The sequence below is a fragment of the Strigops habroptila genome, chromosome 2, assembly GCF_004027225.2.
Source record: "Strigops habroptila isolate Jane chromosome 2, bStrHab1.2.pri, whole genome shotgun sequence".
Classification (NCBI taxonomy): Eukaryota; Metazoa; Chordata; class Aves; order Psittaciformes; family Psittacidae; genus Strigops; species Strigops habroptila.
Window position 1 is genome coordinate 63,303,516 of NC_044278.2, and position 27,736 is coordinate 63,331,251.

The 27,736-nt window shown below is 49.6% G+C and overlaps 1 protein-coding gene and 2 long non-coding RNA genes across 4 annotated transcripts in view; 1 reads left to right on the top strand and 2 right to left on the bottom strand.

The window, feature by feature from the left end:
* The window catches only part of LOC115603996, a 113,461-nt gene that overhangs the window by 42,773 nt on the left and 42,952 nt on the right, over positions 1-27,736 (bottom strand). Inside the window, exon 1 of one of the 2 annotated variants that reach the window (XR_003990094.1) lies at positions 14,218-14,514. The exons of the other annotated variant lie outside the window; for it this stretch is intronic. This is a non-coding gene — a long non-coding RNA (uncharacterized LOC115603996). Of the gene's footprint in view, positions 1-14,217; positions 14,515-27,736 lie in introns of those variants that run through there. 2 annotated transcript variants of the gene reach the window in all.
* On the bottom strand, positions 3,771-6,851 carry SOX1 (SRY-box transcription factor 1). The gene has a single exon (XM_030476590.1). It carries the CDS (start codon positions 6,017-6,019, stop codon positions 4,886-4,888), a length of 1,134 nt encoding a protein of 377 aa, XP_030332450.1. The 5' UTR covers positions 6,020-6,851; the 3' UTR covers positions 3,771-4,885.
* LOC115603997 lies at positions 15,240-16,930 on the top strand. Its single transcript, XR_003990097.1, has 2 exons — positions 15,240-15,523; positions 16,439-16,930. It is a non-coding gene; the product is annotated as an uncharacterized LOC115603997 (long non-coding RNA).

Genomic DNA, 27,736 nt, shown 5'->3' on the forward strand with positions numbered 1-27,736 from the left:
TCGCTCTCCAAACACCGGCCCCTCTCCTCCTCCCCGCGTTCTCCCTCCCTCTCTCTATCCCCCCCCATCTTTCTCTTGCATCATTCGTCTGCATACACACACCCCGACGGCACCGGAGGCACCTCACAGAGACCCACGCACATCCCTCGAACGACACTCCTCAGACCCACTGCTCCACTAACCCGGTGGGGACACACATACACTTGCTTAGCGAGGCGGGCTCTTCCCGCAAGATCAGCCCCCCCGCACACTTACACGGACGGACAGACACACGGACACTCTGCCACTGCCCGCCCCCACGGGGCTGCCCCTTCCCGGCGTTTCCTACGTATTGTAGAGGGAAGGGGAGAATGGAGCTGCCGGGGGGAGCGGGCAGAAAGTGTGGGGGAGACGGGACAGAAAAGGGCCCGGGGGGGTCGGTGAGTCATCGGGAAAGGCGGGAGCACCGCGGGGCTCGGGAGAGGGTCGGCGCCCGGCCCGGGAGCGCGTCCTCTCCAGCTAATGCGTCAAACCCACGGGTACCTGCCAGCTCGCGTGTTTTAGCTGCGTTTTGCTCCGCAGCAACGCTCAGATTAGCCTTTTGGTTCTCAGCCGTGTGGGGTGATGTTGTGTGTGGGGTTTCTTAGTAATTTTTTAAAATATAGTTCCTTTCCTAGCAGTTTAAGCATAAAACAAAATGCTGTACCCGCGTCAGGCGTTCCGGTGCCTCCGGCCTGATGCTGCTGTATGTGGTGCAGCTGGCAGGCCGGATCGCCCCCGTCCCGCCCTGCTAGAGGCATCTCGGGGAGTTTCTTTTCCAGCTATGGCCCCTCCGAGTGCTTTGGAGCTGCCCCCTCAGGACCCCCTACGCAGATTTTTGGACTTGCCCCTCTTCTTGTTTCACGTATCCCCTCCAGAATATCATGGGTCCCTTCACCCGCCCCACTGCTCTCGGGGACCCAGGGCAGACCCATCGGTTCCCCCCAGCCGCCCCCTCCGGGCTCGCTGCAGTGTGACTCCGGTTGAGGGTGCGGAGGAGTGGAGCTGGAGGGAGCTGCTTTTCCCCGGGGCCCAGCGCCACTCCTACGAACTCAGCGAGTCCCGCGCGGAAAAATGGAGGGGGAGGGGGGAAGGAAGGGGGGGGGGGGGGAAGGAAAAGAAAAAATAAATAAAAATAGGGACAATCGTTAGCGGAAAGCTGTGAAGTTCGGGCCAAGTTTGTGCTTTGGCTCCAAGTCTGGAGTGGATCAAACCTGTTATCGCACCGTGCCTCCTGTCCTCCTGGCTCCTCTGCCGCCGCCCCCCGCCCGGGGCTGAGGGACCTGTCGGCAGAGCGGTGACCGCGGGTATTGGGGTGGTGTGGGGGGTCCTGACCCCAAGCCCCCTATTCCGCAGAGAGGACACCTCCGGCCCGCTCCCCTTCACCTTACTCCCTGGATTTTCCTTCCTTTCACTGAAAACCACATGACTTTTTTTTTTAATAATTCTTCTGCATAGGTGATTTTAATAGCTCTGTCAATCATATTATAGGAGGAATATTTCATACAATTTTAGGTGTAATGTACTTAAACCATAAATCGCTTAAACCTGTTCTTAGTTTTGCATGTTCAATTATCCTTTTATATATAACCCGCACAGCAAAAAGCCCGAAGACCGAATTCTTTTACTGTACCTAAACCCAACTCGTCTGCCTAGCAAAGTTGCTTTAACTTTGTTTGTATACCCGAAAGTGAAGTTTAACTCAAACTAAACCAGTAAACCACGAACAGCAAACATTTCTACGCTATTGGTGTTGGGGTTTGGGGTGGTATATTTTTTTTTGTGTAGTGGGGGAGGTTGGACAGAAGGATTTTATTTCTTTGAAAGGCAGCCTGAGAATATTCAAAGCTTATTTGAATATAGCCGAGATTGGTTCTGTTTAATCCCCTTGTGTTGAAAGTGTAGGTATTCCTATTCCAGGCATAACGCCATTGAAGGGCTAAATTGTGAGGGAAAGAAGGAAAACTCGTTAAAAGGAGCTCATTTAGAAAGTCGGAATATTTATCTCTTCAGCGCTTCCCCCTAGTATTTCTGGTATTTTGGACTCATACAGCTGTTTATTTGCTTTTCTCCCTTGACTTCCCCATTCCGCCTGTTCTATCAGTCGTGTGCAGCCACATAGGATCTCCTCGCCGTGATTTTTCCCTTCTACATTGTCAGTAAATGTGATTTTCAATAGCTATGACCCTTACAGAAAAGGCACGTAACGAGGTTGCATCAGATGTATATGCGCCTGCATGTGTACACGTACACGCACACACTCTCTCCGGTCATGATGCTGTCTATAGCATGTGTAGATATGTGTGAGTACGTACACACATGACTGATAACGAGTTTCAAGAAACAGTTCAACAGGTGCTCAGCTTATCCTGTGTATTTAAAGGCACATCTATTAGTATTTTAAACTACACTTAGGACTGTGCTTGGCTGGAGAGGACCCACGGAAGGTTCCTCATAGGTTCCTGCTTTCTGTCTGCGCTGTTTGTAAGCTGAGGATTTCCAAAACGAGCCTGCAACTGTCTGAATCGGCACACACCTCGCCTTCATAAAGGCTAAACAGTAAAAAGAAAGAAAGAAAAAAAAAAAAGAGAGTGTGTGTAATGGTGGAATTTTGGTTTGAAATCAATACAGTTTCCATGAAAATTTTGCCTTCATTTTGACGAAGTAGAGATTGAAACAAAATGATCAAAATGCCTCCGAAGAGTTCTATGTGGCAGTTGACATGGCAGCGTTACAGGTGAAGTGCAATCTCTAACCTGGACCGAAACGGCTCCTCATTAACCAAGTAACACTTCCCCCACTCCTGGGTGGATGAAGTACTCGTTCGCCAGTGCTAAAGGCGGTTCAAACAGCCCCACAGCCCTGGACATGAAAAGTATTTATTCCCCTTTTGTTTAAGCAGTTACGACCAACTAAAAAATGTATTTGTTCCAGTACGGTATTTAAACGCGGCGCTCAATGGCGTTATTACTATCAGCCGAAGTTTACAGCAAACTTTTAATTCCAGCATATCGAAAGGTACCCATCAACAGCTGGGGGATGGGGGTGAAATGATTAAATTAAATTTCAAAGCACGGATCAGCACTCTGCCATGACAAGACCCGCACCGCTCTTCTCGAAGCCGCCGCAGCAGCGACTGGAACCGGCGCCCCGTTCTCGGGGGGCGGCAGCGCTTCGCCGCTCCCTGCTAGCCCCCCTCGGGGAGCCCGGGAGAAATGGGGCAGCTCTTCGCGCTTGGGGTTTAGAGGTCGTTGTTTTTTTTTTTGGGACGCTCAAACAGAAGCGCTTTCGCTTTTCATGGCGTTAATTAGAGGGGAAGTGGCGCGTCCGTCCGTGCTTTCGCGTCCCCCTGGGCAGTCGGTGCCCCCCGGGCAGCCGGGATCCCGGCCGAGCGCGGGCAACGGGCAAGTTACGGCTCCGGGCAAGGTCCGGGCCGCCAGCACGGCCCTGAAATCCACACAACGAACGTTCACGGCTAGGAAGAGTCATTCAGTAAGTTGCTTTCCCTCGCAGAATGGAAAGAGTGTTAAAATAAATCAGTTTTCCTCCCTCCTGAGGCATATGGGTTAGGTAGAAGACATCAGCATTTACTACGGGATTACACTTCGTTCTGCTTGTCACTCGGTTAAAAGCTTCCTCCCCGTATTCTACGTTTACTTGCTGCATTTCCAGACATACCATAGCAAACACTACCTTGTTCTGCGGTTTTTTTTTTTTGTTTTTCTTTTTTAATAAAATAGAAATATAACAGGTGACTTTTTCCGCTTTGAAATTTATTTAACTCAAAATTGAACGCATCCTTAGGATTTCTGTTTAGCAGAAAGGCTTTTTTAGTAAACTATATACACAATCTGAAATCCCTTGTAACGCCTAAATAAAAATTATTCACAATGCATTTACAAGAAATGATACCAAAACCCCCCAAAAAAAACCAACAAAAAAAAAAAACCAACAACAAACAAAAAATCCCCATCCAAACCAAACAAAACTAAAGGCCAAACAAACAAATACAATAAAGTTTTACAAAATCCAGAAAAAAAACCAACCAACAAACTACCACATTGCAGCCTCCAACTGAAGAAAAAAAAGAAAAAAAAAGAAGTTGTATAAATAACGAAACAAATAAAAAAATAAACCCCAGAAAACAAAAATGCGACATCTACAAAAAACTTTTAAGTGTTGTTTTGGATTTGCCTTAGTACATGAGTAATAAATGAGAACTCTTTCCCCGTCAACTTGGAGTTAATTAGGCAATAAAAAGCCCTCGCAAGAAGCGATCCGTGACCGAAATCGTAGCGGTTCCGCGCGGTATAAAAGTTGGCATCGCCTACAACAACTTTGTGTGGTTATTATCAACAATTTTAGTCTTTTCGCAGTAGTATTTTTTCCCTTTCTCTCTCCTCTTTTGCAAATAAACGCTCTATGTCTCTTGGGTGAATGATAAATACTGTACAAAAAGTCTCGATAAAACACAGAAGTTCAGTCTAAAACTAGTTTCATAAACTAGTCCTTCTAAAAAAAAAAAAGGTAAGTAAAGCAACCGTTACCTTTTTTCTCTCTCGTTATTATTATTATTATTTATTATTATTATTACAAGAACATCAAAACATTTCTTTTCTGTACAAAAAGGAAGGAAGAAAGAAAAAAAACATAAAAGAAGAGAGACAGGGGAGGGCGGGAAGGGGAGCAAGAGGCAAAAATAAGAGGGGGGATCCCGGGAGCGGGGCCAGGAGCTGGACCGGGGCGAGGGCGGGCGGCCGGGGCAGGAGCAGACGGTGGCAGCGGCCGGGGCCGGTGGCCGGGCCGATGCCGGTGCCCGCGCCCGCCTCCGCCGCTCCCGGCGCCTGTACCGGCGGGCGGCAGGGTCTCAGATATGCGTCAAGGGGACGGTACCGTTCACCCCCGTGCTGGCGCTCTGGTAGTGCTGGGGCAGGGAGTGGAGTCGGCTCTGGGCGGCGGCGGCCGCCGGATCCCCGCCTTCCCCGGCCGGTAAGTACATGCTGATCATCTCCCGCAGGTCCCCGGGGCACGGGGCCCGCGAGTGCGAGGTGACGGGCGGGCTCACGCTGGGCTCCGACTTCACCAGCGAGCCCAGTGCGCCCAGCGCCCCCGAGGAGGCGGCCGCCGCCGCCGCCGCTGCCGCCGCCGCCGCCGCCGAGTTCTGGTGGGGCTGGGAGCCGTAGGGCAGGGCGCCGTAGCCCGAGGGCGAGGCGCTCATGTAGCCCTGCGAGTTGGAGATGGGGCTGTACTGCAGGGTGCCCATGTCGTAGCGGTGCATGGGCTGCGGGTTGTGCGGATGGTGCGGGTGGTGGGGGTGCGGGTGGTGCGGGTGCCCCCCGCTGCCCGGGTGCTGGCCGTAGGCGAGCTGCGCCTCCTGCATCATCGCCGCCGCCGCCGCCGCCGCGGCCACCGAGCCCGGGTAGGCGCCGTTGGCCCAGCCGTTCATGTGAGCGTAGCCGCCACCGGCCGTGCCGCCGGGGCTCTCCAGCCGCTGCCCGACGCCGCCGGGACTGACGCCGACGCCCATGCCCACACCGACGCCGGCCGGGCCTCCCCCGGCCGAGCCGGCGCTCAGCAGTCCCCCGGCCAGAGAGTACTTGTCCTTCTTGAGCAGGGTCTTGGTCTTCCGCCGGGGCCGGTATTTATAATCCGGGTGCTCCTTCATGTGCAGCGCCCGCAGCCGCTTTGCCTCGTCGATGAAGGGTCTCTTTTCGGCCTCCGACATGACTTTCCACTCGGCCCCCAGGCGCTTGCTGATCTCCGAGTTGTGCATTTTGGGGTTCTCCTGGGCCATCTTCCGCCGCTGGCCCCGCGACCACACCATGAAGGCGTTCATGGGTCTCTTGACCCGGTCCTGGTTCGCTTTGTTCCCCCCTCCGCCGCCGCCGCCGCCACCGCCGCCGCCACCACCTCCTCCCGCTCCGGTCTGCCCCGAGAGGTTCGTGGGGGCCTGGGCTCCGCCGGGGGAGTGCAAGTCCGTCTCCATCATCATGCTGTACATTCAAGTAGCTTTTTTATTTTCCACCGGCGCCAGGCGTGAAAAAGAAATCACATATAGAGAGGAAGGAGCCCGGGAGGACGGGGACCGGAGCGAGGCGAAGCCCGTTCGTGTCGAGGTAGCGACCGCCGTGCAAAAAATAATTAAAAAAAAAAAAAAAGGAATGGGGAAAAAAAAAAAGGAGGAGAGGGAGGAGAGGGAGGAGGAGAAAACCGCGAGGAGAGCGATCGGAAAACTTTCTCTCCGCCGCAGGTCCCCGGCTCGGTGCGGGGGGGTCTGTGGTGGTGGTTGGTGGTGATGGGAGCCCTCCGCGCCGCCGCGCACCCCTCGGCTGGCGCTTTCCTTTGCCCCGCGCAGAGCTGCGGGTGCTGCGGGTGCGGCGGCTTGTTTGTTCTTTGAGAACTTGGAGGGAGAGAGGAGAGAGCGCGAAGGGAGGGAAGGGAGGGAGGGGAGGGAGCGTGTGTGACTTGCATCCGCCGATCGCAGGTGAGCGGAGCAGAAGAGAGAGACGGGAGAGCCCACCGCCGCGCGGGAGGGGGCGGAAAAGAAGGGGGAAAAAAGAGAAAAAGGGAAAAAAAAGTATTTAAACGTGAACTAAAAAAAAAAAAAAATCGGGAGGAGGGTCGGTGGAAGGAGGGAGGAGTGAAGGGAGGGAAGAAGGGGGGTGGGGGAAGAAGCCCAACCAAAACACGCGCCGAGCCGGCGGCGGTAAGCACACAGTACTTCGCTGGTGGTGGCCGGTCTCCCTCCCGCGGCTCAGACGGGACGGGACGGGGATGGAGATGGGGATGGGGATGGGACGGGACGGGAGAGGAGGAGGAGGAGCCGCCGGGCGCGCGGCGCTGCGGCCATGCAGCGCGCGCCTGAGCCCGCCTTAAATCGCCTCGGCGGCGGCCAATGGGGGAGCGACGACGGGCGGCGATTTGCATGTGGCGCGCGCCGAGCGGTGACGTCCGGCGGGGCCGCGCCCGCGCCCGGGGCGGGCGGTGAGGTCACGGCGCGCCCCGTCCCGCCACCCCGCGGCCCCCCAACGGCGCCCCCCGGCACACATACACACACACAGAGAGGAGGGACACCGGGCACACCCCCTCGCCCCGCCGGGCATCGCTGGAGGGACGCCTCGCACCGCAGGCTGCCCCGTCCCGCCTGCGCTCCCGGCACTCAGAAGGCTGTAGAGAGGAGTGAGTTTGGGGCAGCCTGAGGACCCTCGGGCTGCCCGCCCCGGGCCCGGCTGTTCTCGTCGCTACCGCACCGGTGCGATCGGCACCTAAACGCGTCGTTTGCCCGGTATTTGAGCCGTTCCGGAGTTTCCCCCGGAGCTCTCCGGGCGGGTGGGGGGCAGACAGACGGCTCTCCTCGGTGTTGAAAGTGTTGCCAGGCCTGGGCCAGGGCCCGGGCGAGGCTGCCCCCGGTCGTTAGGCACTTAGTGCTATAGGGGAGGTAAAAGCTTCTGAGACTAATGAAGGTGAATGTATTTGTATAAAGAAGGTACAGGAGTATGACTCCCCCCCACTCCGAAAATATTAAAAGGCTGTCTTTGTTCCCTGGCTGTCCTGTGAAGTTACAGTTATTTCGTAGAGGGGAGAAAACGTTCAGGTACTGAAATAAATCCCCTCTGTAATCTTTAACCGCAGCCGCAGGAATGGCCAGTCCGTCGCACATAAATAGGCTGTGGCCAGGTGGGGAAGGGGCCGCCCGGCATCCCTGCCCTTTTCCCGGTCCGCCAGCGTTCATTTTCCCGACCGTAGAGGCCACTCGAGCCTGGAATCACCCCAAAGACTGTCATGACCGGCGAGAAGTTTTCTGCGGAAGGAGCACAAAGCTGCAGCCTCCGGCGCTGGGCTAGCATTAGACTTTTCTTAATTTTTTTTTTTCTTTTTGTTTTTTTTTCTTTTTTTTTTTTTTTTCCCCATTTCCAATGAGTCGTCACGAAACAGTGATCTCATCACGATAACCCGGGTCTGCTGAGGAGAGAAAAGCGCCTCTCCATTCCTGGCGGCTGCAGGCTTGGCCCGCTCTGGGCCCTTCGGGCTCAGACAGAGTGCTGCTGAGAGCTCGGGTGTATGTGGGGGTGATTTTGGAGGGACCCTGGTCCTCTCCAGCCAGCCCGAAGGGTGCAAAGAGGGGAGAGAAGGCTGTGCGGGATAGGGCTGAATATTTCCCCGAGCTGATGGGTTGCCACATCTGCAGGGGCAAAGCAAGCGAGGCCGATGTGATTGCTAAATGATGTATTAAAAATATAATTGGTTGAGGAGGGGAGAGAAGGCTGCTGCAGGAAGGCACATTTCCACTTGGATGGCCAAACGAAGACATTAGGAGTAAAAACCTCAAGATAAATGACAGGGCTCGCACATCTTCCACATTTCTCCCTGAATTTTGATACGGAGGTAAACGGAGGCCTCCTGACAAATAAGTGGGACGAATCGGTGTGGGGCAACTTTTCTCGGACGAGTTCCGCACACCCTGAGAGCTGCCCATCCGCGCTCCCCACCTCGGAGGCCTGCCCCCGGGCAAATAAACATCAAGCTCCCCTTCCCTCTTTTAAAAACAGCCAAAGCGCCATGAACTCGGTCCTTTAGGGTGGACAAACGCGGACGGGGAGCGAGAGAGGGAAGATACTATTGGTGTGACCCTCCTTGCCTCTGTCCCAGGCGCACCCCTCTCCTCGCGGCCGGAGGGTGTATATCGACCGGAGAAGGGGATGGGGTGGATTAAAAACCAGCTCGGGATACAGAGAGGGACTTTTCTTCCGTGGTAAAGGTGGTGCAGGTCCCGATTCGCGAGCCAGGGAAGAGGTTAAGCACTTTCATGAGTGTCATTTGGCAGAGGCGACAAGCCTGGAGGGGCTGGGGTGGTGCAGGCGGGGCCTGCGCCCGGAGGTAAGAGTCCTTGGACTTCTCCCGGAGGAAAGTGGAGTTCCAAACAGGCAGGAGTCGAGCGGTGGCGGGAATGAGGGGGGGCTCACGATACGGACAGCGGGGCGGGGGCCGTGTGTGCGTGGTGAAGGCTGCAGGGAAGCCAAGGGGAGGCGGGGAGGACATCCTGCACTGGAAGCCGGACGGGGGAGGGCTAAAGGTTCGGCAAGAGTCCTAACCGACCCCCCCGGGGCCGCGGAGGGGGCAGGTGTCGGAGTGGCCGGCTCGCGGCCGGCCGGAGTGGTGAGTGCCTGCCCCGGCCACCGCTCTCCCCCGGTATCAGCTGCGGCGGGAGGGCCGCCCCCTCGGGGTGGGGGTCGCCCGGCGCGGTGCCGAGGTGTCCCCGCCGTGATCGGCCCCGAGGGCGAGGAGGGAGCAGGAGGGCGACGGAGCCGAGGCGGGCGGCCCGGAGCAGGCGGCGATCGCCGTCTGCTGGCTGCCTCTGCTCCTCCCTCGCCCCGGGCCGGGGAGATGCCGTGGGGAGATGCTCGAGGTGGGGGGAAATGCTGACTGATCCTTTGCCAGACCCGCCTGGAACGCGGGGCGACGGGGAGCGGGGTGGGTGACTCAGCTTCTCTGGCCAGAGCGAAATGGAAACCGGCCCCGGGGCGCCGTCACCCGGGCCAAAGCGAGCAACCGGGAGGGAGCAGGGAGGGCAGGGAAGGATGAGAGGGGAAGCCTCTTCCTGCCTTCATGACTTGGCGACTCAAGCATCACTGTTTGTAACACACACTGCTACCCAGCCGGGATGGGATGGAAGAAAAAGGACGCCGGAATAAAGTTTCCTGCTTTCTTTTCCAGCACTACCAACTAACTGTTCCAGGAGATTCTACAGCCCCAGACCCAAATCAGCTACAGGCTCTCCGTGTGTTTTGTTGTCTTTTCCCAGCTTGCTGGGTAAAAGCATTTGGAGAATCTCTGGAGCTTTCGAGTAGGGGCTCACCCTGTGAACGGTACTCACACATATAATTCAAATTTCACAGCTGACCTGCTCTGAAAACCTCAATCAGCTTCTAATTGAAGGGAAAACAAAATATTGCTTCCCTACAGCAGAGCTAACGATTTAATCATTATATCAGACATTATAGCTTTTAATTAGGCTAATGCTGATACTGTATGGAAAGAGATAATTCAACACAGTTCTTGATGAATTCTGTAATTGGGTTAACGGAGGAGCAGTTGGGGGAAGAGACGTCAATATTCAAGCTGCGTCTATAGCCACCAGGTTTATGAATGAAAGGGAAGCGGGGTAAAAGGAAAGGGGGCGGGGGGAATAAAAGGGCTAAAATCCCCTGACGAGAAATGTCTCCCCCCTTCGCCCAGGAGAGCCGTGCCAACCAACGGGAAGCCTGAGGAGGGGAAAGGCTGTCCTGCCGCCGCTCCCGGCCACCCCGGGCTGTCGCAACACCAGAGCGACCCGAGCGGCGGCCCCGCTGCGGGACCTCGCTGTTGCTTTCCGGAGCAGCTCGGGGCAGTCGGGGGTGTCTCGGCTCCCAGGCTGCTTTCCCTGTATCTCCCCCTCCCCACGACTGACGGGTCTCCCGCCGCCAAGCTGGGAACACGCGGGGAAGGGGCAGCCCGGGCCATAGGCGCGGAGACCACCCTGCGAGGGTGCCCCAGGGCAAAGGCGGGGGGCACGGCGGGGAACTGAAGGTGGGTACGAGGCGGAGTCGGAAGGTTTCTGAAGTCCTAAGCGGAGCAAGCAGGCGTCTTCCGCGCCCGGGGCCGGCCAGGGCTTTGCGGCCAGGAGCCGCCTGCCTCACGGGGAGCGGGAGTGACACGAAGCCCGAGGGTGTGCTCAGGGCACTTCCATTTATTTATTTGTTGTGCCAGATAAAAGGACGGCTGGAGCCATTTTTCTAAAGGAATTCTTCATCACCATCTCCCCTCCCCAGTATCGACATATCGCCCCTTCCGAAGAGTTTGTCTATCCCAGACCTTTTTGTTTTCGCTCCTTGCTTTCTAGTTTTCACCGGCTTGGAAAATGAGCTTCATATTTTCGTTGTGCCTAAAAGAAGTAGTATCGATCTCCTGCACGTTTGATCTCTGCGGCAGCCGGCGGCTGCCCGAACACGGCACAGGGTCCCTTCCTTCCCCCCTCTTCACCCTTGCAGGATGCACCGGGTGTCCCCTCACCATGGAAGGGGCCCGATCCTTCTCCCGGTGGGAGTTAGGAGTCGGTAGAGAAAGCAGAATCGGGTCTTAACGAAGTTCTGCCAGCAGGAGCATCTTCTAAAATGTTTGTTTGTGTTACGCATTAGCTCAACTCCCCGCGCAATACCATTCCGAAAGAGGAATATCCTGTATTGTGATCTGTCCTTGTCTTATTTTGTCAGTAATTACAGTAAAATTAAACGGGTCATTGATAACATTCCAGTGACACAATCCCCTGTAATTAACAGGCTGAATACACCTTTTTACATTACACAAAAGTTGTAATTTTCGAGTCTGTTCAGATTTTTTATTTTTTATTATTATTATCATCATCACTAAGGCACACGCCGGGAATACGTGCTAATCAGATGGCAAAATATCTCGCAGGAGATGAGGGCTTGCACTGTCTTATTTTCTAGGGTTTAGGGTTTTCCATCTAAAGGGATGATCGAGAGCCCCTGTAGACAAAAAACACCTACCCAGCAATTTACTTTCTACCATAAGGGAAATATTTTGAAAGTATAGTTTTGTAAGGGTAAACTTTTAGAGGAAAAAAAGAAAAACAGGAGCTGCGGGGACGGACAGCTCGTCGAAGCGATAAGACACGAGAGTTATTACGAAGTTAATCTTTAAAATTGCGCTGTCGAAATGTCAGTCAAGAAAAAAGAGCTTCGCTAAGCCCAAGTGCGGCATCCCATTTACAGGAGGGCGACCTGGCTGTTGATGGCTGCACCTCATCGCTTGGAGAAGTGGGGTTTAGGAAATAAAGGGAATCTTTCTGGTTTGCATCCCCGTCAGTTATCCCCAAATTGCAAAAGCATAATTGAGGGCAAGTCAGAATGAATTTGTGTAAAAAATAAACGAGGAAAGAAAGAAACGAAATCATATAGAAGCTTCTGTCTTGCAGGCCATCCTGTTATTGCAAATTAGATTAGCTACACAGGCTTCAATATAAACATGACATGGGGTTCACAGGAGAGCGAAAGTATCATCCACTCCAATCTCTCCTTTCATCGAAACATTCCCCACAAATTACATCTTCTCCTTTAATACACTTTTCAATGAGATTAAAACATCACTTTGACACGATTTCAAACCTTTTCAGTCACATCCAGCGCTTACTTCAGCAAACAGCAAACAAGGGGAAAACTAGAAACATCTGAATAATCTCAGACCACTAATCTGGAAATTAAAGGTACTCAGAGGAAACACATGATCCTCTTGCTCCATCCAGTGCAGCGCTCTGGCCATGGGAAGGAGGATAACGAACCCCAGAGAAGGGAGGAGGAAAACCCGGGTTCTTTCCAACCAACTGGAGATACCAGAGCCGGGATCCAGTGTTTGCCTTCTGGAAAATGGGTGATTTTCACAGATCTGTTTGGGCTTTCTTTCCACCAGATCACTGACGGATCCTTCACATTCCCCGTACACAGATTCCCTGACACTCACCGGGATAACAATCCGGCTACTGGTGCCTGTAGCAAATAGATCTTTCATAGCACTATTGCTTGCAAACCTGCAAAAGGTGCTGGGGGGTTTGTGTGGAGGGGGGCGGGCTATTCACAGATGTCCTGTTTAAGGAACAACAGCGGTCGCAACTTTTTAGGGGTGCTATCAGCTGCAACCCCGGCCCCCATCTCGTGCGGGCTGTAGTGTCCCCCTCGGCCCGACGCGACCCTTCCTCCCCGGCCGGGGGGTCTCTCTGCCCCCCCCGCCACCGGACCCTCCTTACCCGAGGGGGTTGTATCAGCTTTAGCCGCAGGGGCTGGGTGGGCGCGTGGTCGGGGGGGCCGCTGCCCCTGGGGCCCGCAGCGGCCGCTCTGTCCCTCCGCGGAGCCAAGCCGGGGCAGGGACCAGCAGCGCTGAAATGCCGGGGCAGCCTGGCTCCGTTGGAAGGCAAACGAGAAACGGTAGTTTGCCGTCTTACTGCCAGCTCGATACTGTACATTTGGGGACAATTTGCACCCCCACTCCCCTTATTCTTTCCATCCATCCATCCATCCATCCATCCATCCATCCATCCATCCATCCATCCATCCATCCACACCCCTCCTCAACAAAGAGCTTTTCAAATCACAACCTTTTATGGCAGCCTGCGGGAATCAATGCGATAAAACGGGGTTTTAATGGGTTAATTGACTGGAGACGCTATCATGTTTAAACACCTGTTTCTGAAAAGAGGTTCAGCCAAAACCCGTCCCCTCCCTGATCGATACATGCGCAGCCTTGCTCCATTGCCTGTTGATCGACCCCAAACACCACCGGCAAATAGGAGAGGGAAAAATCCATTTCACTTTTTAAACATCCCGATACTGTATGGGAATAGAGGGAAGCTGTACAGCCACCTTGGAGCTGGGGAGGGAGAGTAAGACCCTGGGTAGGAGCTGCCCAGGTAGCCCTGATCCCAACGAGTTTCTTTCTGGCGGGACTTCACTAGGTGAGGCTGGGCAGAGCCTCCGCACCGAAGGGTCCCGGCAGCTGTCACCTTCGCAGGGGACCGGCTCCGGGGATCCCCCGTTCCCCGCGAAGATGGAGCCGGGCTCAGCCCGGCCGCATTAGCAATGCTAAGAGCCCGTGTGAATGCTCGCTCCGAGGGGCAGAGATTAAGCAGGCATTAGTTGTAATAGCTGAGGGCTGCTCTGCCTATTGATTTCCCCCCTTTTTTGCAGTATTAACACAGCCAAGCCCGCCGGCCAGTCACAGCGAAATTGATTCTTTGCCCAAGACACCTTTCATAAATGGCACCCGCGCACCGACATGTTAATTCTGAGCGTGGAACCGGAGCGAGCGCTGGGCGCTCGGGAGGCAGCACCGGGGCCCAGGGTGTCCGCGCCGTCCTCCCACCCCGGCTCCGGCCCCCAGTCCCGGCCCGGCCGCCACTCTCCACCCCCCCGGCCCCGCGCTTCAAATCCCAGTGAGGCATTTTTCGCTGGAAGGCGGAGAGGGGCAGCCCAAAACACTGTCACCCCCTTGATCCCCCCCAATTCGTGTCACAGCCGATAACCCAGTGATTGCAAACGGCTCTTCCCTCCTTGCAGCAAAAGTAACTCGGAAGCCCTCCCCTCGCCGGCTTCCCCTCCTCCCTTCCCAAGACAGGGCGAAGACCCCCTCAAAAGTTAGAGGCACACTTACAGTTGCTCTTCCAGCTCCAGCCTCCTCTCAACATATCAGCTCAAGGGGCAGCCTTATTATTAATATTTTTTGGTTTTGTTTTTGGGCTTGGTTTTTTTCTCCCTCTGCTCTAGCCTAGCTCACACCTTCCTCCGACCGAGCCCGGCCTCTCCTGCTCGCCCCTCGCCCAGCCGCAGCTCTCAGGCGGCTGTGCCCAAGCCACGAGTGCCCGGCGACACACGCACACTCACCAGCCGCGCTCTCTCGCTCACTCGCTCCCTCTCTCTCCCCCTCTCACACACATACACACACACACACACACATCCTGCACGGGAGAGGGGGAGACAGGGAAAGCGGGAGAGAAAGAAGAAAATGAAATTTATTATTGATAAGAAAAGACTTTAAAGACAATTTCAAGTTATTGTTTCGGTCTGGAGAGAAAAGAAAAAAAAAGGAAAGAAAAAAAAAGAAAAAAAAAAGAGAGGAGCTTTTTCTCCCCACCCCAACATAATGAAACGCCTTTTGTGTGGCACCGAACAATACCAAACAAGTATTCTAATAAATAGCCACTTTTTTGTTCCGTCGCGGCAGTGAATGGAATTGAGCAGTTGGTTTGAGAGCAGCTGGAGCGCCGAGCGGGGAGGTGGAGCCGGAGCCTTCCTTCTCTGTCTCTTCCCCTTTCCCTCTCTCACACGCGCTTTCTCCTCTAACCTCGCCTTTCTACCTCCCCGCTCCTGCTGGGCCACTCTCCCCTGCCCCTTTCACCGGGAGACATGCCCCCGGGAAGGGAAGAGCCACCCCAGGTGCTGCTCCCGGCACCTGGGCTCCCCCCGCCTCCGACCGCCCATCACCGTGGCCTCCCCGGCCGCCCCGGGACCCCGATCCCGCCCCCCCGCCTCCTCCCCATGCCCTGCCGGTCCCCGGCAACTCGGGACGGCGGCGGCTCCGAGCACTGCCAGACCCTCCTTTGTTGACAATAAACTTGGATTTCCCGGGGATGCTCAAACACCCCCTCCACGCTCTCGCCCCCCCTCCCCTTTCGTCCCTGCCTCCCCCCGCTTTTCCCGGGATGGATGTCAGCCCCTCTCCCGTCCCTCTCCTCCCGGGATCGCTGCGGAGGGTCCGCACCTTCTCCGCCCCGTATCGCTCACCGAGATGACCTCCCCTTTCCTAGACAGCGCCGTTAGTTTTCCTCAGCCACCCCCCCCTCCCCCCCCGCCTTTAATACTCTTTTCCAGTCCCTTTCTATCAACATGACAACCGCTCTAGGAAAAAGACAGTCGATAGAGGTTATTAAAACGGACACAAATCAGCTAAAGATGCCCAGGTAACGCAGAGAACAACCCGCTTTCTGCTCCTCTCCGGCTGTGGGAGGGTGCGTGTGCCCGTGTGTGCGGGAGGAGGGAGGTGTGCGGCAGAGGGGGAAGGATGAGGAAAAGATGGGGGGGCAGAAGGGGGTAAAAGGGGGGAGTTGCCTGCTGCTGGAGCTAGCGGTATCGGCCCGGTTATTGCCCTCGCCCTGCGCGGGGTCCGGCCACAGTCTCCTTCCCACGGCCGGAGTGTGTTCTGTTATTGGGGGGGTGGATCTAGTCTTCGTTCCAAAAATAAATTAATAACACCCCCCAACATTAACCTCTGATTCGTTTGACAGCTAAAGCCCTGCTTGCCTGGCAGGGGCTCCGGAAAGCTACCGAGGTTCCAACAAACCCCGGCAATCGCTGCAAAGACTTCTTTAGCATGCAGGGGTTACCTCGCCAGCTATTTCGCGCTGCTCACTTGCATACAATCATTAGAGATGTCAGAAAAAAAAAGCAGTTGGCTTTTAAGTTTAAACCACCGCTGCCGTTTACAGACTCTTATTGCTCTGTGAGGGGGAACGGTGGAACGGACGGGCGCGTAGTAACCACCTGAATTAAATGTCACATCCTCATTAGCAGGGCTAGAAGCGGGAGCGACCTCAGCCAAGGCACAGGGGTCCCCTCTCCATCGGTCCCTTGCACCCCTCGCCATAGCTGCTCTGAGCTGGCGGGTATCCGGAGGGAGCCGGAGGTGGGAGCAGGACGCGAAACGGCCGCAGGGTGCCCTTGGTGTCCCCCACCAATCCAGAGCCCTTTCCCCGCGGTCTGGTGCGCTCCTCCGCCTGCCTCGGAACATTTTACACCCCCCACCCCCCTTCTTTTTTTCCCCTTCCCTTCTAAGTGGATTTTTGCTCTCACTTCAATAACACGCCGTCTCTAATTAGCTGCAATATTAAGAAGCGCTGCTAACCGCCAGTGTTATCGGGGGTGTGCAGAGAGGAGGAACGCGGCGACCCAGCGCGATGCCCACCCGATGTGACCGGCGCTGGATCCCCGCCAGCAACCGCCGCTCGCTCTTTTTATATGGAAAACCGGCAACATTTCGGAAAGCAGCTTTAAAACTTTGACTTATATTTTACATGCTAAATAACGGGGAGAATGGCGGCAGCGTTACAGAAAGCTTCAACCCTGCAAATATTTGAATGGGGCTTTTTTGTAAAGTAGAGCAGCTGTCAGTCAGCTGGCTTTGACAGCCTGCCACAATTTTGTCATTTAATAGTGGGTGTTAGGCTAAGTGCAAAACACTCTGGCAAACAGATGTCAAACCTACATCTCATGTAAATGGGGGTTGTAAAATTGAGTTTTAACCCACATATAGGGTTTTAAAAAGCAGTGCCAGTGTGTAAACTGTATACAAAATAGAGATACTGACAGTCTCCCGTGTGGGCTTGTTATTTAAAGCAGGCTTATTTAGAGATCTGACCTCCAAATTATGCCAGACCTTCCTACATTTCAACCAGCGGAATATGAGAATAGAGCTTGGGAAAGTCGGAATTAAGGACAAATATGATGGCTCATTCAAAGGGGCTGATTGCCGTATATACTGGAAAACCCAGGGCTTTTCATTTCCTCAGCTTGCTGCTGTTCTTCCGAATCTGAAGTGGAGGAAGGAAGGAAAGAGAAGAGAGGAGAGGAGAGGAGAGGAGAGAGAAGGGAAGAGAGGGAGGGAAGAAGAGAGAAGGAAGAAGAAGGAAGGAAGGAAGGAAGGAAGGAGGGAAGGAAGGAAGGAGAGAAGGAGGGAAGGAGGGAAGGAAGGAAGGAAGGAAGGAAGGAAGGAAGGAAGGAAGGAAGGAAGGAAGGAAGGAAGGAAGGAAGGAAGGAAGGAAGGAAGGAAGGAAGGAAGGAAGGAAGGAAGGAAGGAAGGAAGGAAGGAAGGAAGGAAGGAAGGAAGGAAGGGAGGAAAGAAGGTAGGAAGGAAGGAAGGAGGGAAGAAGGAAGGAGGGAAGAAGGAAGGAGGGAAGGAAGGAAGGAGGGAAGAAGGAAAGAGGGAAGGAAGGAAGGAAGGAGGGAAGGAAGGAAGGAGGGAAGGGAGGAAGGAAGGGCAGGGCAAGGCAGGGTAGAGAAAAGGGAAGTGAAGAGGAAAGGGAAGAGAAAAGGGAAGGGAAGAGTCTGAGGTTTCAGGGACTGTTTTCTACAGCGGGACCTGAGGAGTTTGATGGAGGAGGAGAAGGCGGCAGGGAAGGAAGGGCAGACCACAAGTGCAGGAAGCCGGCAGGGGCACAAACACAGCCTCTGCAGAGTGAGCGAAGGACCGCGTTCAGACCTGCTGTGAAGAGTGGCAGGGACCGCCTCGGACATGGTAAGACAGAGATTAGGAGCGGCAGCAGGAAAAAAATATTAGTCACGGTTAATTTCTTCCCAAGTTACTCTTCGAAATAGAAGCTGCTTTTCTTTTTGAACTTGCATTTCCAAAACCCGTATCGCCACCAAGATGTGATTTCCTCCTGCGCTTCAAGGGACCCCCCTGACAAATTTCCTTCAAACATTTAAAAAAATGTCATAAATATTTATACCAAAAACTGTTCATTGCCTCAGCTGGCTAGAACGAAGCAAGAAGAGAAAAGATGATAATTCATCACATGAATTGTATTATACGGATGATATCAAATTCCCTAGAATAAGTCTGCACCCACACTGTTGTTTTGGAAGCTTCCAAAACAAGTCGACATGAGGGGATTAAATGAAACATTTAATTGACAAGAATTGTTCATATTAATAATTAACCATGGTTTAATCACACGCTCAGCTGATTTCCTCGTCGAGGACTCAGTTGCAGTATTTGCACGGTCCTAGCTGATGCTAAGTGAGTACAGGAATACACACGGGATGATTATCGATCCTATGCAGCTACTGCTGTCTGCTGTCTTGGAGCCCCATTTGACCCGAGCTCGCCCCTCACTCCCCTCCCAGGCCCCCAAAGCTCTCCTGCGTGATTACAGCCTTTTCCTCTTCGCGGGTTTTTGTTCGATTGCTGCTTTGCGGGGGCTTTCAACCCTTAATTTCGCAGAACGGCGACGAATGCTGCCTGACCCTGCCTCAGGTGTTCGGAAAAGAGGGGGAGAAGGGACTACCCGCATCCCCTCGCCCGCCGCGGCTGGGAGGTCCTCCCGCACCCGGGGTATTTGGGGGGGGGGTGTGTGGCCCCGAGATGCGGCTCCGGGGTGCAGGCAGCACCCCTCGGGCTCTCGGAGTTGAGGTCGGAGCCGCCCCCAGCCCTTGCCTGGGTTCTTGGGCAGCACAGCACACATACTGCTTCTGGGACTGACCTGAAAGTTGCCGCCTCAGGAATCTCAGATTAAAAACAGTAGTGATAAAATATCTCTATCTCTATCATCTACATAATCTATATCTATATAATTTACATCTACATCTACATTTTATCTGTATCTACATCTATATCTATATCTGTATCTGTATATCTATATATCTATATCTGTATCTGTATCTGTATCTATCTACATCTACATCTAGACATATAGACATATATAGATATATATAGACATATATATCTATAGATATCTCTATAGATATCTCTATAGATATATAGATATATAGATATATAGATATATATCTCTCTCAGTGGTGTCTAGAGTGCTCCAGGCTGAGGGGACTGAGAACTCCCCAGGTCACCAGCCTCAGTCCTAAGGTAAGCTTTCTTTCACACCCTGACAACACCAACTGCAGCCTAGCTTCGGGTCAAATGAAGAAATGAGGTTTTATTCTGGAACAATTGCCTCTGAGTTGTTCTAAGTCAGTTAGTTGTAGCTGCAACTTTTGGTGTGCAGCAGCTTGTTAAAATACCCAGGGCTGGCTATGAGGCTGGTCCCTAGCTCTAGAGTGGAGCTGTGGACAGTCTATTCAATTCTCTCATGCAGAAAAATGCCTGTAGCTGTTATCTAGCCCATTTGCCTGCAAAGAAATGCTATGATAAAACCATGACCCTTGTTTACAAACAAGAAACCCACCAAGAAATCTGGAAAAAATATTTATTGATATCCTTGATAGATACTAAAAAACTCTTCTTGCCACTTAAAATTGGACATTCTGTTACCTCTAATGTGATTGCTTTTTTACCAGTATACTTGTACAAGTATTTTATTACTTTCCAACACATACAAAGCTGCCCCCTTTTCAGCATTCTGCCATGAAATGGTTCCAAACCTCAGAAGTCAAAATCTAATTAACATAGATAAATACCTTTTTCTCAAATGTAGCATTTTTATCAAGTCTTGAAATAAAGATCAGTGACAACCTGACTGTCCTAAAATTGCTCTGAAATACAGATCAGCACCCTTTCCAACTGCATTGTCATTAGAAATCTAGGCACTCAACTTGTATTTACTTCCATACTTCAACCATTGATATTAGTATATTTTTATGGTGCAAATATTACAGCACAAATTCAAATGACAGAGCTGGAAAATTACTAAAATAACATGGGAAATGGAACTAAAGATGACTATGATTTTACTATTTAAGGATTAAATAGGGTCTCTGCTGTACATAGAAAACACAGAGATTAATAAAATCATGTCTTCCATGGGCTTGGTTCCTCTGACTGTGGTGGAATTATGCCTGATCTATACTGGAGTGAAATCAGAGGGAAGCTACAAGACCTATATACAAGCTATAAAGCTATAAAAATCAACAGGTGAAACCTAATTGCATTGTTGCACAGAACTCAGTATTTACATTATTTATGTTAATTCTCTCTTTTCATTTTAGAGCAGAAGATAGTAATCAAATTATTTTCTTAGGGTTTTTTTTTTTTTTAGGTCTTAAATTTGCCTCCCCTTTGAATAGGGACTGAAGTCTGAATGACACTGTTCAAGTGCAGAATATATATTCCAAGACTAAGGTGCATATCAGTTTTTCAAGTGGATTGTGAGTAGGGATCAGGTCATCCCTCTGCAATGTGATCCAATCATTTGAAGAAATCATGAAAGTTGAACATGGTGCTGTAAAATGGAGTGTGGCTTAGCATCAGGCCTTGTGGCTCATCAAAACCACATTGGTCAATGAAGCTTTTAGATTTATTTCAGATACTCTGTCATCACCGTCATGAGTCCACCAGAACATATTATGGCTTTAAGAAGCCAGTTTCTTTCTGAGAATCCAAGCACATGTACCAGAAGGTCTAACTTTTACTGTGATGGCAAAAATGTTTGCACATATTTTGTATATATTTAACATATCATATTTTTATTTCCTGAGGGAGGTGATAGCACATTGTCCATTCAATGCCCTAGCTGTATATGCAAATAGAGGGTGTATATTTCTATTTAACGAGATGTTCCAGTGCTGGAGAAGTACCTTCTCAGGTCATTGGGAGGAGAAGACCATAATGGCTTGCCATGGCTTGCAGAGACAATGACTGCTATGAAGTTATCCGAGCCTTTCACTTCCTCTTCCAGTGAAGATGACTCACTTTTGCTGGGCTCCTCAGTTGTACTACCAGGACTGCCACTGATTTAAATCCCTTTTCTGTTACATTAGATCCAGCTATGCTCTCCAGTTGTTGCCTCAAGCTTCAACCAAGCATCCTGATGCCCTTGAATGTCCTCACTTCAGAAATCCTTGGTTTTTGCCTGGGATGGACAATTCCTATCCTTTCTGAGCTGCCTTCTCACAGGCAATACAGTCATGAGCCAATCTGAACTGAGAGCCATGGACTTACTCTCTGCTGTAGACCACAAAAGCAGTTCACACTCACTGAAACAGTGCCACCAAATGAATGTTAACAACAATTAAGAAACAGCCTGAGGTCCTTGAGTAAGTCCTTTAGACATCAACATTTGTAGGGATCCAGGATATTTAGACACAAGATTCCCACTGAAATGAACAGAAGCTCTCCATCCAAATTCCTGGATTTAAATCTCCCTGAGATGAAGTTGTCAGGTAACTGGCTTAATCTCCTGAGCCTCCACTGAACCATAGATACACAGGCTACCATAACACATAGGAACTTCACAGAGGAATTATGAGTATAAATTTGCTAATACTTCTAAGGAGAGATAAAGAAGTAACAAATATGCTAAGGATTGTTACTAACATTTAACACCATGACACTCCCTGGGATGGGGAAGCAGGAAGTAATGTTCAGAGTATCTGAGGAATGTTGCCTTGTGTGGAAATATCTCTGCTACTAATGTGATGACTGCCTAGTGGAGTTGTGGTTGCTGGGAATTCACACACTGATTTTATGGAGAGATAAAAGAGTGGAGTTTATATGGAATAAACCCCTTTTGAATAAAACAATCTGCATAAATGCTTTAAGAAAGCCTATAATTATGATAAAAATGTTGCTCAGAGTTAAAATTATGAAGCAATCAAAATTTATAAACAGTCTCTCATCGACTTTTAATCATACTTTCTCATATACAAACTGTAGAAACATATAGTAGCAATATCTAACAATACACATTTCATTTTCAGTAATTTAGGGTCCACATGCTCTTTAATCAGACAAAGCTCAGCTTGTCAAGCTCTGCAGGACTACCCTTAAATGTCAAAAACCGCATAAAGGCCGCTAGTTTTATATACACTTAGTGGAGGCTTTATCCTGCAAGCAGCTGAACACCTCTGGAGAGGTGCTGTGCACTCTCTGAGCTAAATCCAAAGCCTTTGGGTGTCATATTCCTACCAAGAGCCTCTGGATCAGGGCCTCTACTCCCACTGCCTCCTCTGCAGATGCTCACTTCGTGTAACACAGGATCCGACCCACACCTCCCCTGAAATTCTCTTGTAGACACTGCTCTTCATTTGTGATTCATAAGGAGAATGCTTAAATTATATGCATCATGTAGGACTTGGATGGCAAGAGATATTCAAAGGAAGGAATATTTGTAACGGGAACATTGCCAATTTGAATGGTAGCCTACCATGTCTATAAGATCCATTGTTTCCTTTGAGCTGAACTAGCTGAACACATTCAGGATGCATTCTGATAGCAACATGCCTCCCTCAGCAAGTAGTAAAATTCACTGGTATTATTGTGTCATGAAAAATGTTATCACAGACAGGCCAAATTAATGAAATATTTATTTTAAACAGTACTGTGGTTGTGTTTTGTTATTGTTTCTGTTTTTGGCTTTTTCCTTTTCTTTTTTTTTCTTTTCTTTCTTTTTTTCTTTAATGCAGTATTACTAAATTCTTTTCTGCAACAGAATAACATGCAGAGTCTTCCAGCTGAATTCCTTATGAAAATGAGATCTTCTACTGAATTGACTGACACAGGTTTTATCGATAGGCTAACTGTTCAACTCTCCTTCATTATCAGAGTAAACAGCCTTTTCTGCTAAAACATTGATTCAACTGCTGCTTTCAGCTAGACATATTAATAAGGAATAACTGCACTAAGTTTCACAAGGTTTACACCTTTCTAATGGAGTGTGAAATAATGACCATAAATATACCCTTTCAGTGCTCTCAAGGGGAGAGACCCTTGCATAACTTCCTGTTGATTCCAGCTTTATTCAGGTCCTCAGGAGCTCACCTACCTTTCCCTGACCAAAAGCCTGAAACAAAACTTGCCCAGAGGGTAGGTGGCAAGGAGGACTGGAGAAGTCTCCTGCAGTCTGTGGAGTGGGCTTTAGGAGATGCTCATCCTGTTAGTTTGTGGAGTGATGTGAGTACTTTGTGGTTCTTTCAAAGAAATAGTACTGTATTTATATGAATTCTGCATGCTTGAAGGGGAAAAGTATTTTGGGCTTGAGAAAGCGAAACTTCATAGAATCATAGAATCGTAAGTGTTGGAAAGGACCTTAAGATCATCTAGTTCCAACCCCCCTGCCATGGGCAGGGACACCTTGCCCTAAACCACGTGGTTTAAGGCTCTGTCCAACCTGGCCTTGAACACCGCCAGGGATGGAGCATCCACAACCTCCCTGGGCAACCCATTCCAGTGCCTCACCACCCTCACTGTAAAGAACTTCTTCCTTATATCTAATCTAAACTTCCCCTGTTTAAGTTTGAACCCATTACCCCTTGTCCTACCACTACAGTCCCTAAGGAAGAGTCCCTCCCCAGCATCCTTGTAGACCCCCTTCAGATACTGGAAGGCTGCTATGAGGTCAGCCTGATCCACTGCTAGATGATTTAGACAATAGTTTTTTAAAGGACAGAGAAGCACCAGTCTGATGTGCATTCTCTGGTAGCAATGGACTATCAAGTAATGGCATTCATGGGTGTCCTTATCATGATCCTACCCAACCATGGTGGGACTTCCCTTTGCAGCCAAAAAAAAACCTCACTGTGATTTTGGGATTTTGTGATTTTGTGAGAGAAAGGCAGATTTTTTTCCTCCTTTTTACAGCCCAGTTTTCTCACTCTTGGCCCTGTTAGGGGTCTGCCTTCAGAAGGATGGGTAGAAGTTATTTTTTGTGATTAACAAGATGCTCCATTTAAAGAACTCCTTTGCTATGAATTCACTGTATTTAACAGTCTATAATCACTGAATGTAAACATCAAGCCTCACTATATATGGGCCTAAAAATGTGGTTCTGTTTCCCACAACAGCTGAGAGAGATGAATGTCATGAGTGCTCTGCATAGGACAGAGGGCAAAAACACTACAACAAACCCGAAACAAATGTAAAGCATGAAACTCAACAGTCTGTATACCTACATTAGAATTATATTGAAAATTGGGAGCACACACTACAACCTAGGCTTCTTTCTGTTTTACAAACTGAAACATTTGTTTAAAAAGATCTAAAGCATAATTGCGAATTCAAATTTCCTCCCCATTCTTACATCGACATTTGTGTTTTTCTCTTAACATCTCCCACATGTTAATGCAGCAGCTTCCTAGCCCTCTTGTTATATATTGCATTCAATGTAACAGTTTAGCAAATTCTCCAATTGTGTCGGTGTTCGCTTTCACAGACATGGAGAGCAATTTGATGTGTCCTTTTAATGAGTCATTTTCATGCAAGGAGGAAAACAGTGGTTGGGGAAGTTATTAAAGCTTTCTGCTCATTGATTCTAAGACTCTCTACTGAATCTATGTTGCTTAAAACCCGGCTTGTTTTGTTAGAAGCGTTATTCAAACTATCTTTTCTTCTAAGTTTGAGGAACTCCAGCTTCCTTTTAGTCCTTTGTATGGGCTGCAGATTTGTCACTGAATTGACTCTGCCACAGAACTGTGCAGTGAAATCCAAGACTTCATTTAAAAAGTATTTAATTGTTGGGTTGCTAATGTTAACTGTCCAGATGTGAAGAGGATGCAAAAGCATCTATGGATGGTAGGGCAGACAACAAGTCTAGCAGGGGCAGGAGTTGTCTTAATCTGTAGCAGGTCTTGATTCTAAAACACAACAGTGACAATATAAACGTCATTTTTTAAAGCTGTGCTCCTGCTGATTTTTTCTGTGATGTATCTAATGAATACATAAACCTACTTATCTTGGTTGAATGCTGAGGTGGATAAAGGGTGGTAGGCTTGAGAGAAAACTAATTGCAATGGATCGTTTCTTCAGAGGAACAAGGAATTCAGGGCCCAACGAAATGACCATGAGAAGAACAGATCTGCCAGATCTCCTACACTGGCCACTGAAGTCACTACAGTAGTCATCATAACCGTACTTATGGTCATGTGTTTTTTGCACGAGGGTTCTTTAGGGGTTTCACTTATCTGACAAGTCTCTGAGAGATGGCACATACTGAGCTTTCAGGCAAGTAATAAGGTGGTGCCCAACCTTTGCTACTGTGGGCCACACAAGCAATATCACACTGTAGAACATAGGTGTGCTTTCTTAGCCCCTGGGTCTCTCCAGACATGGCCTAGCTCCATGATAGAGGTAGACTGAGGTACACACCATACTGTCCCTGTGTTCAGCTTTTCTGTGGATGGATCAATGAAGAGCTGTGGCACGTATGCCAGTGGGTTCTCTGATCAAAACCATCTAGACTTATGGCTGCTGCTGAGCATGTGCGCCCTGCAACAAGGGATACGCCTGCAGTCACCTAAGGTGGTGGGAGAATGTTCTAAAAAAACCCCAAAACCAAACATAAAGGGAGTTGGTCACTGTAGAGACACACACATTCCCACATGTATATGACATTTAGCAACGGCTGTGTGCAGTGTGTGCATGCAAGAGATGAATTTTTGGTCATGTTGTTGGGGCAGGGAAAGAAGGTTACAGGACACAAACTGCAAGAGCAGTTCATCCAGACCACAGCTTCTTCCCTGGGGCAAGCTGGTGGGTCACAGGAAAAAGGCTACAGGTTTGAATGAATGTTTTTCTGGACTGGATCCTGCTCTCTGGACACATACAAAGCACATCGGTACAGCTCATTACTACAACTCAGTCTTGCAAAAGCATATTTTGTTGGAAGATGGGACTGTTAGAAAGCAAAACCTATAGGACTCATGTGAGTACATCTAAAAGCAAAAACACAGCTCAAATACATTTTTTTTTAACTAAACAAGAATCTTCTAAAAGCACAAATCACCCATAATTTAGTTGAAATGTAGGTGAAATTGGTAACTGAAGCTGCTGGTGAACATAATTTATAGAATATATATATCTTATAGTGTATATATGTTTTCCAAAATACATAAATAAAATGCCAATTATGTATTAAAAATTCTGGTTCAATAAAAAAGCTTTATGTTTCTTTTCAGACAAAATGACATTGGCTGTACTTAAGTCTTTACATTAGAATGGCACAGGCAATTCACTGTGAAATCGTAAAAGTCTTACCAAACAGTGAAACCACTGCAGTACATGCTGAACTACCTAAACCAGCCATAAATTGTCTAAACAAAATAACTTGATACTGGCTGTTTTCCACATTTTAATTAGCAAGAGTAGACGGCTGTTGCATAATCCTATTTAATGTCTGTGCTTGATACCTCCTGAATAGCTCAGCGATTAAGTTCATACCTTAGTGTGGCTAAATGCATTAGCTGAAAGGAAACCACCAACACCAAGATTCACTTTCTGACACAGATTTCATGCAAGCATGCTTCCTTCCACTGGTTTAACAGAGAAAAAGCTCTATTAACTTTATAGTCTATTGGTTATAAAGATGCCCCAAGGTATTTTGTATAAATGCATATTGATGTCTCATGTGAAATTTTCCTCCCCAGCAGAGTTTCTTTGTAACAGAGATCACAGTGCCCCCATTAGATAATCACCACTCTCAGCAACATTCAGGCTAATCATGCAATTGATCACAGTAAATCAAAGATTTGGGAATTCTCCGAACAGCTGTCTGCAGCTAACCCTTTCTGTGCAACGGCCTGCCTTGGCCAGGTGTCCCCCAGAGGCAGATTTAGGAGAAGGAAGGGTAGATGTTGAGTGTGCAGCCCACCCATCTGCAGTGCTGGGTCCTGAGATCCAGCAAGGGCTGGGATATCTCTCCTGCACCCCGTCACTGGTGCTGTTGCATCAAGCTGGCATTTGCCACAAAGCAACCAGCTCTCCAGTTCTGTTAATTACAGTGGCTGACAAGCTACTCACATAGCTGTGTGCAACATGAAAAACACAAACTCTCATCAGTTCAGACTTACAGAGTCACAAAAAACGACCCTCCTACCCTGCATACCAACTGGTAACCTTTTTTTCTTTTTATCTTTTCTCATTTTTTATTTCTCCACACAGGCCTGCTGATTTCATTGAGGTTATGAGATACGAGCTACAGAGTTGGCATCTCACTCCTGATTTCTTATTTCAGTCTTAACATTTAAAGAATATTTTGCCCAGTGTCCATGTAAAAGGGCAGTGTTTTAAGTGTGCTCTTTGCCACATATATTTTAAGATGCTTAACTGTTTCTTCACATGAGAAAAGCAACTTGCTAGTTGCTCAACAGAGGTATGAGCAGTTACTGGCAGACAAAATCTGTATGTTTACTTGGACAAATGAAAATTTACATAACCATAATTTTTAAATGTTTCAAAATATAGAAATGAACATAATGAAAAAAATTATAAGTGGTTACACAAGATTTTGAGAATTTTACTATCTCAGCTCAGTCGCTTTCTCTAACGAACTCCTAAAACTCCACAAAAGAAAACTAATTATAGAGTTGTAGAATCATAGAATAGTTAGGTTTGGAAAGGACCTTAAGATCATCTAGTTCTAATCCCCAATTGTTATATAACCCCTATGTTATATATTATCTTTCCTGGAATATATCTTATTACAAAAGTCTAGAACATCTATTGTGTAGCTTTC

Coding starts and splice junctions, on each gene's coding strand:
- SOX1 (XM_030476590.1), bottom strand. CDS start 6,019: ATGTACAGCATGATGATGGAGACGGACTTGCACTCCCCCGGCGGAGCC.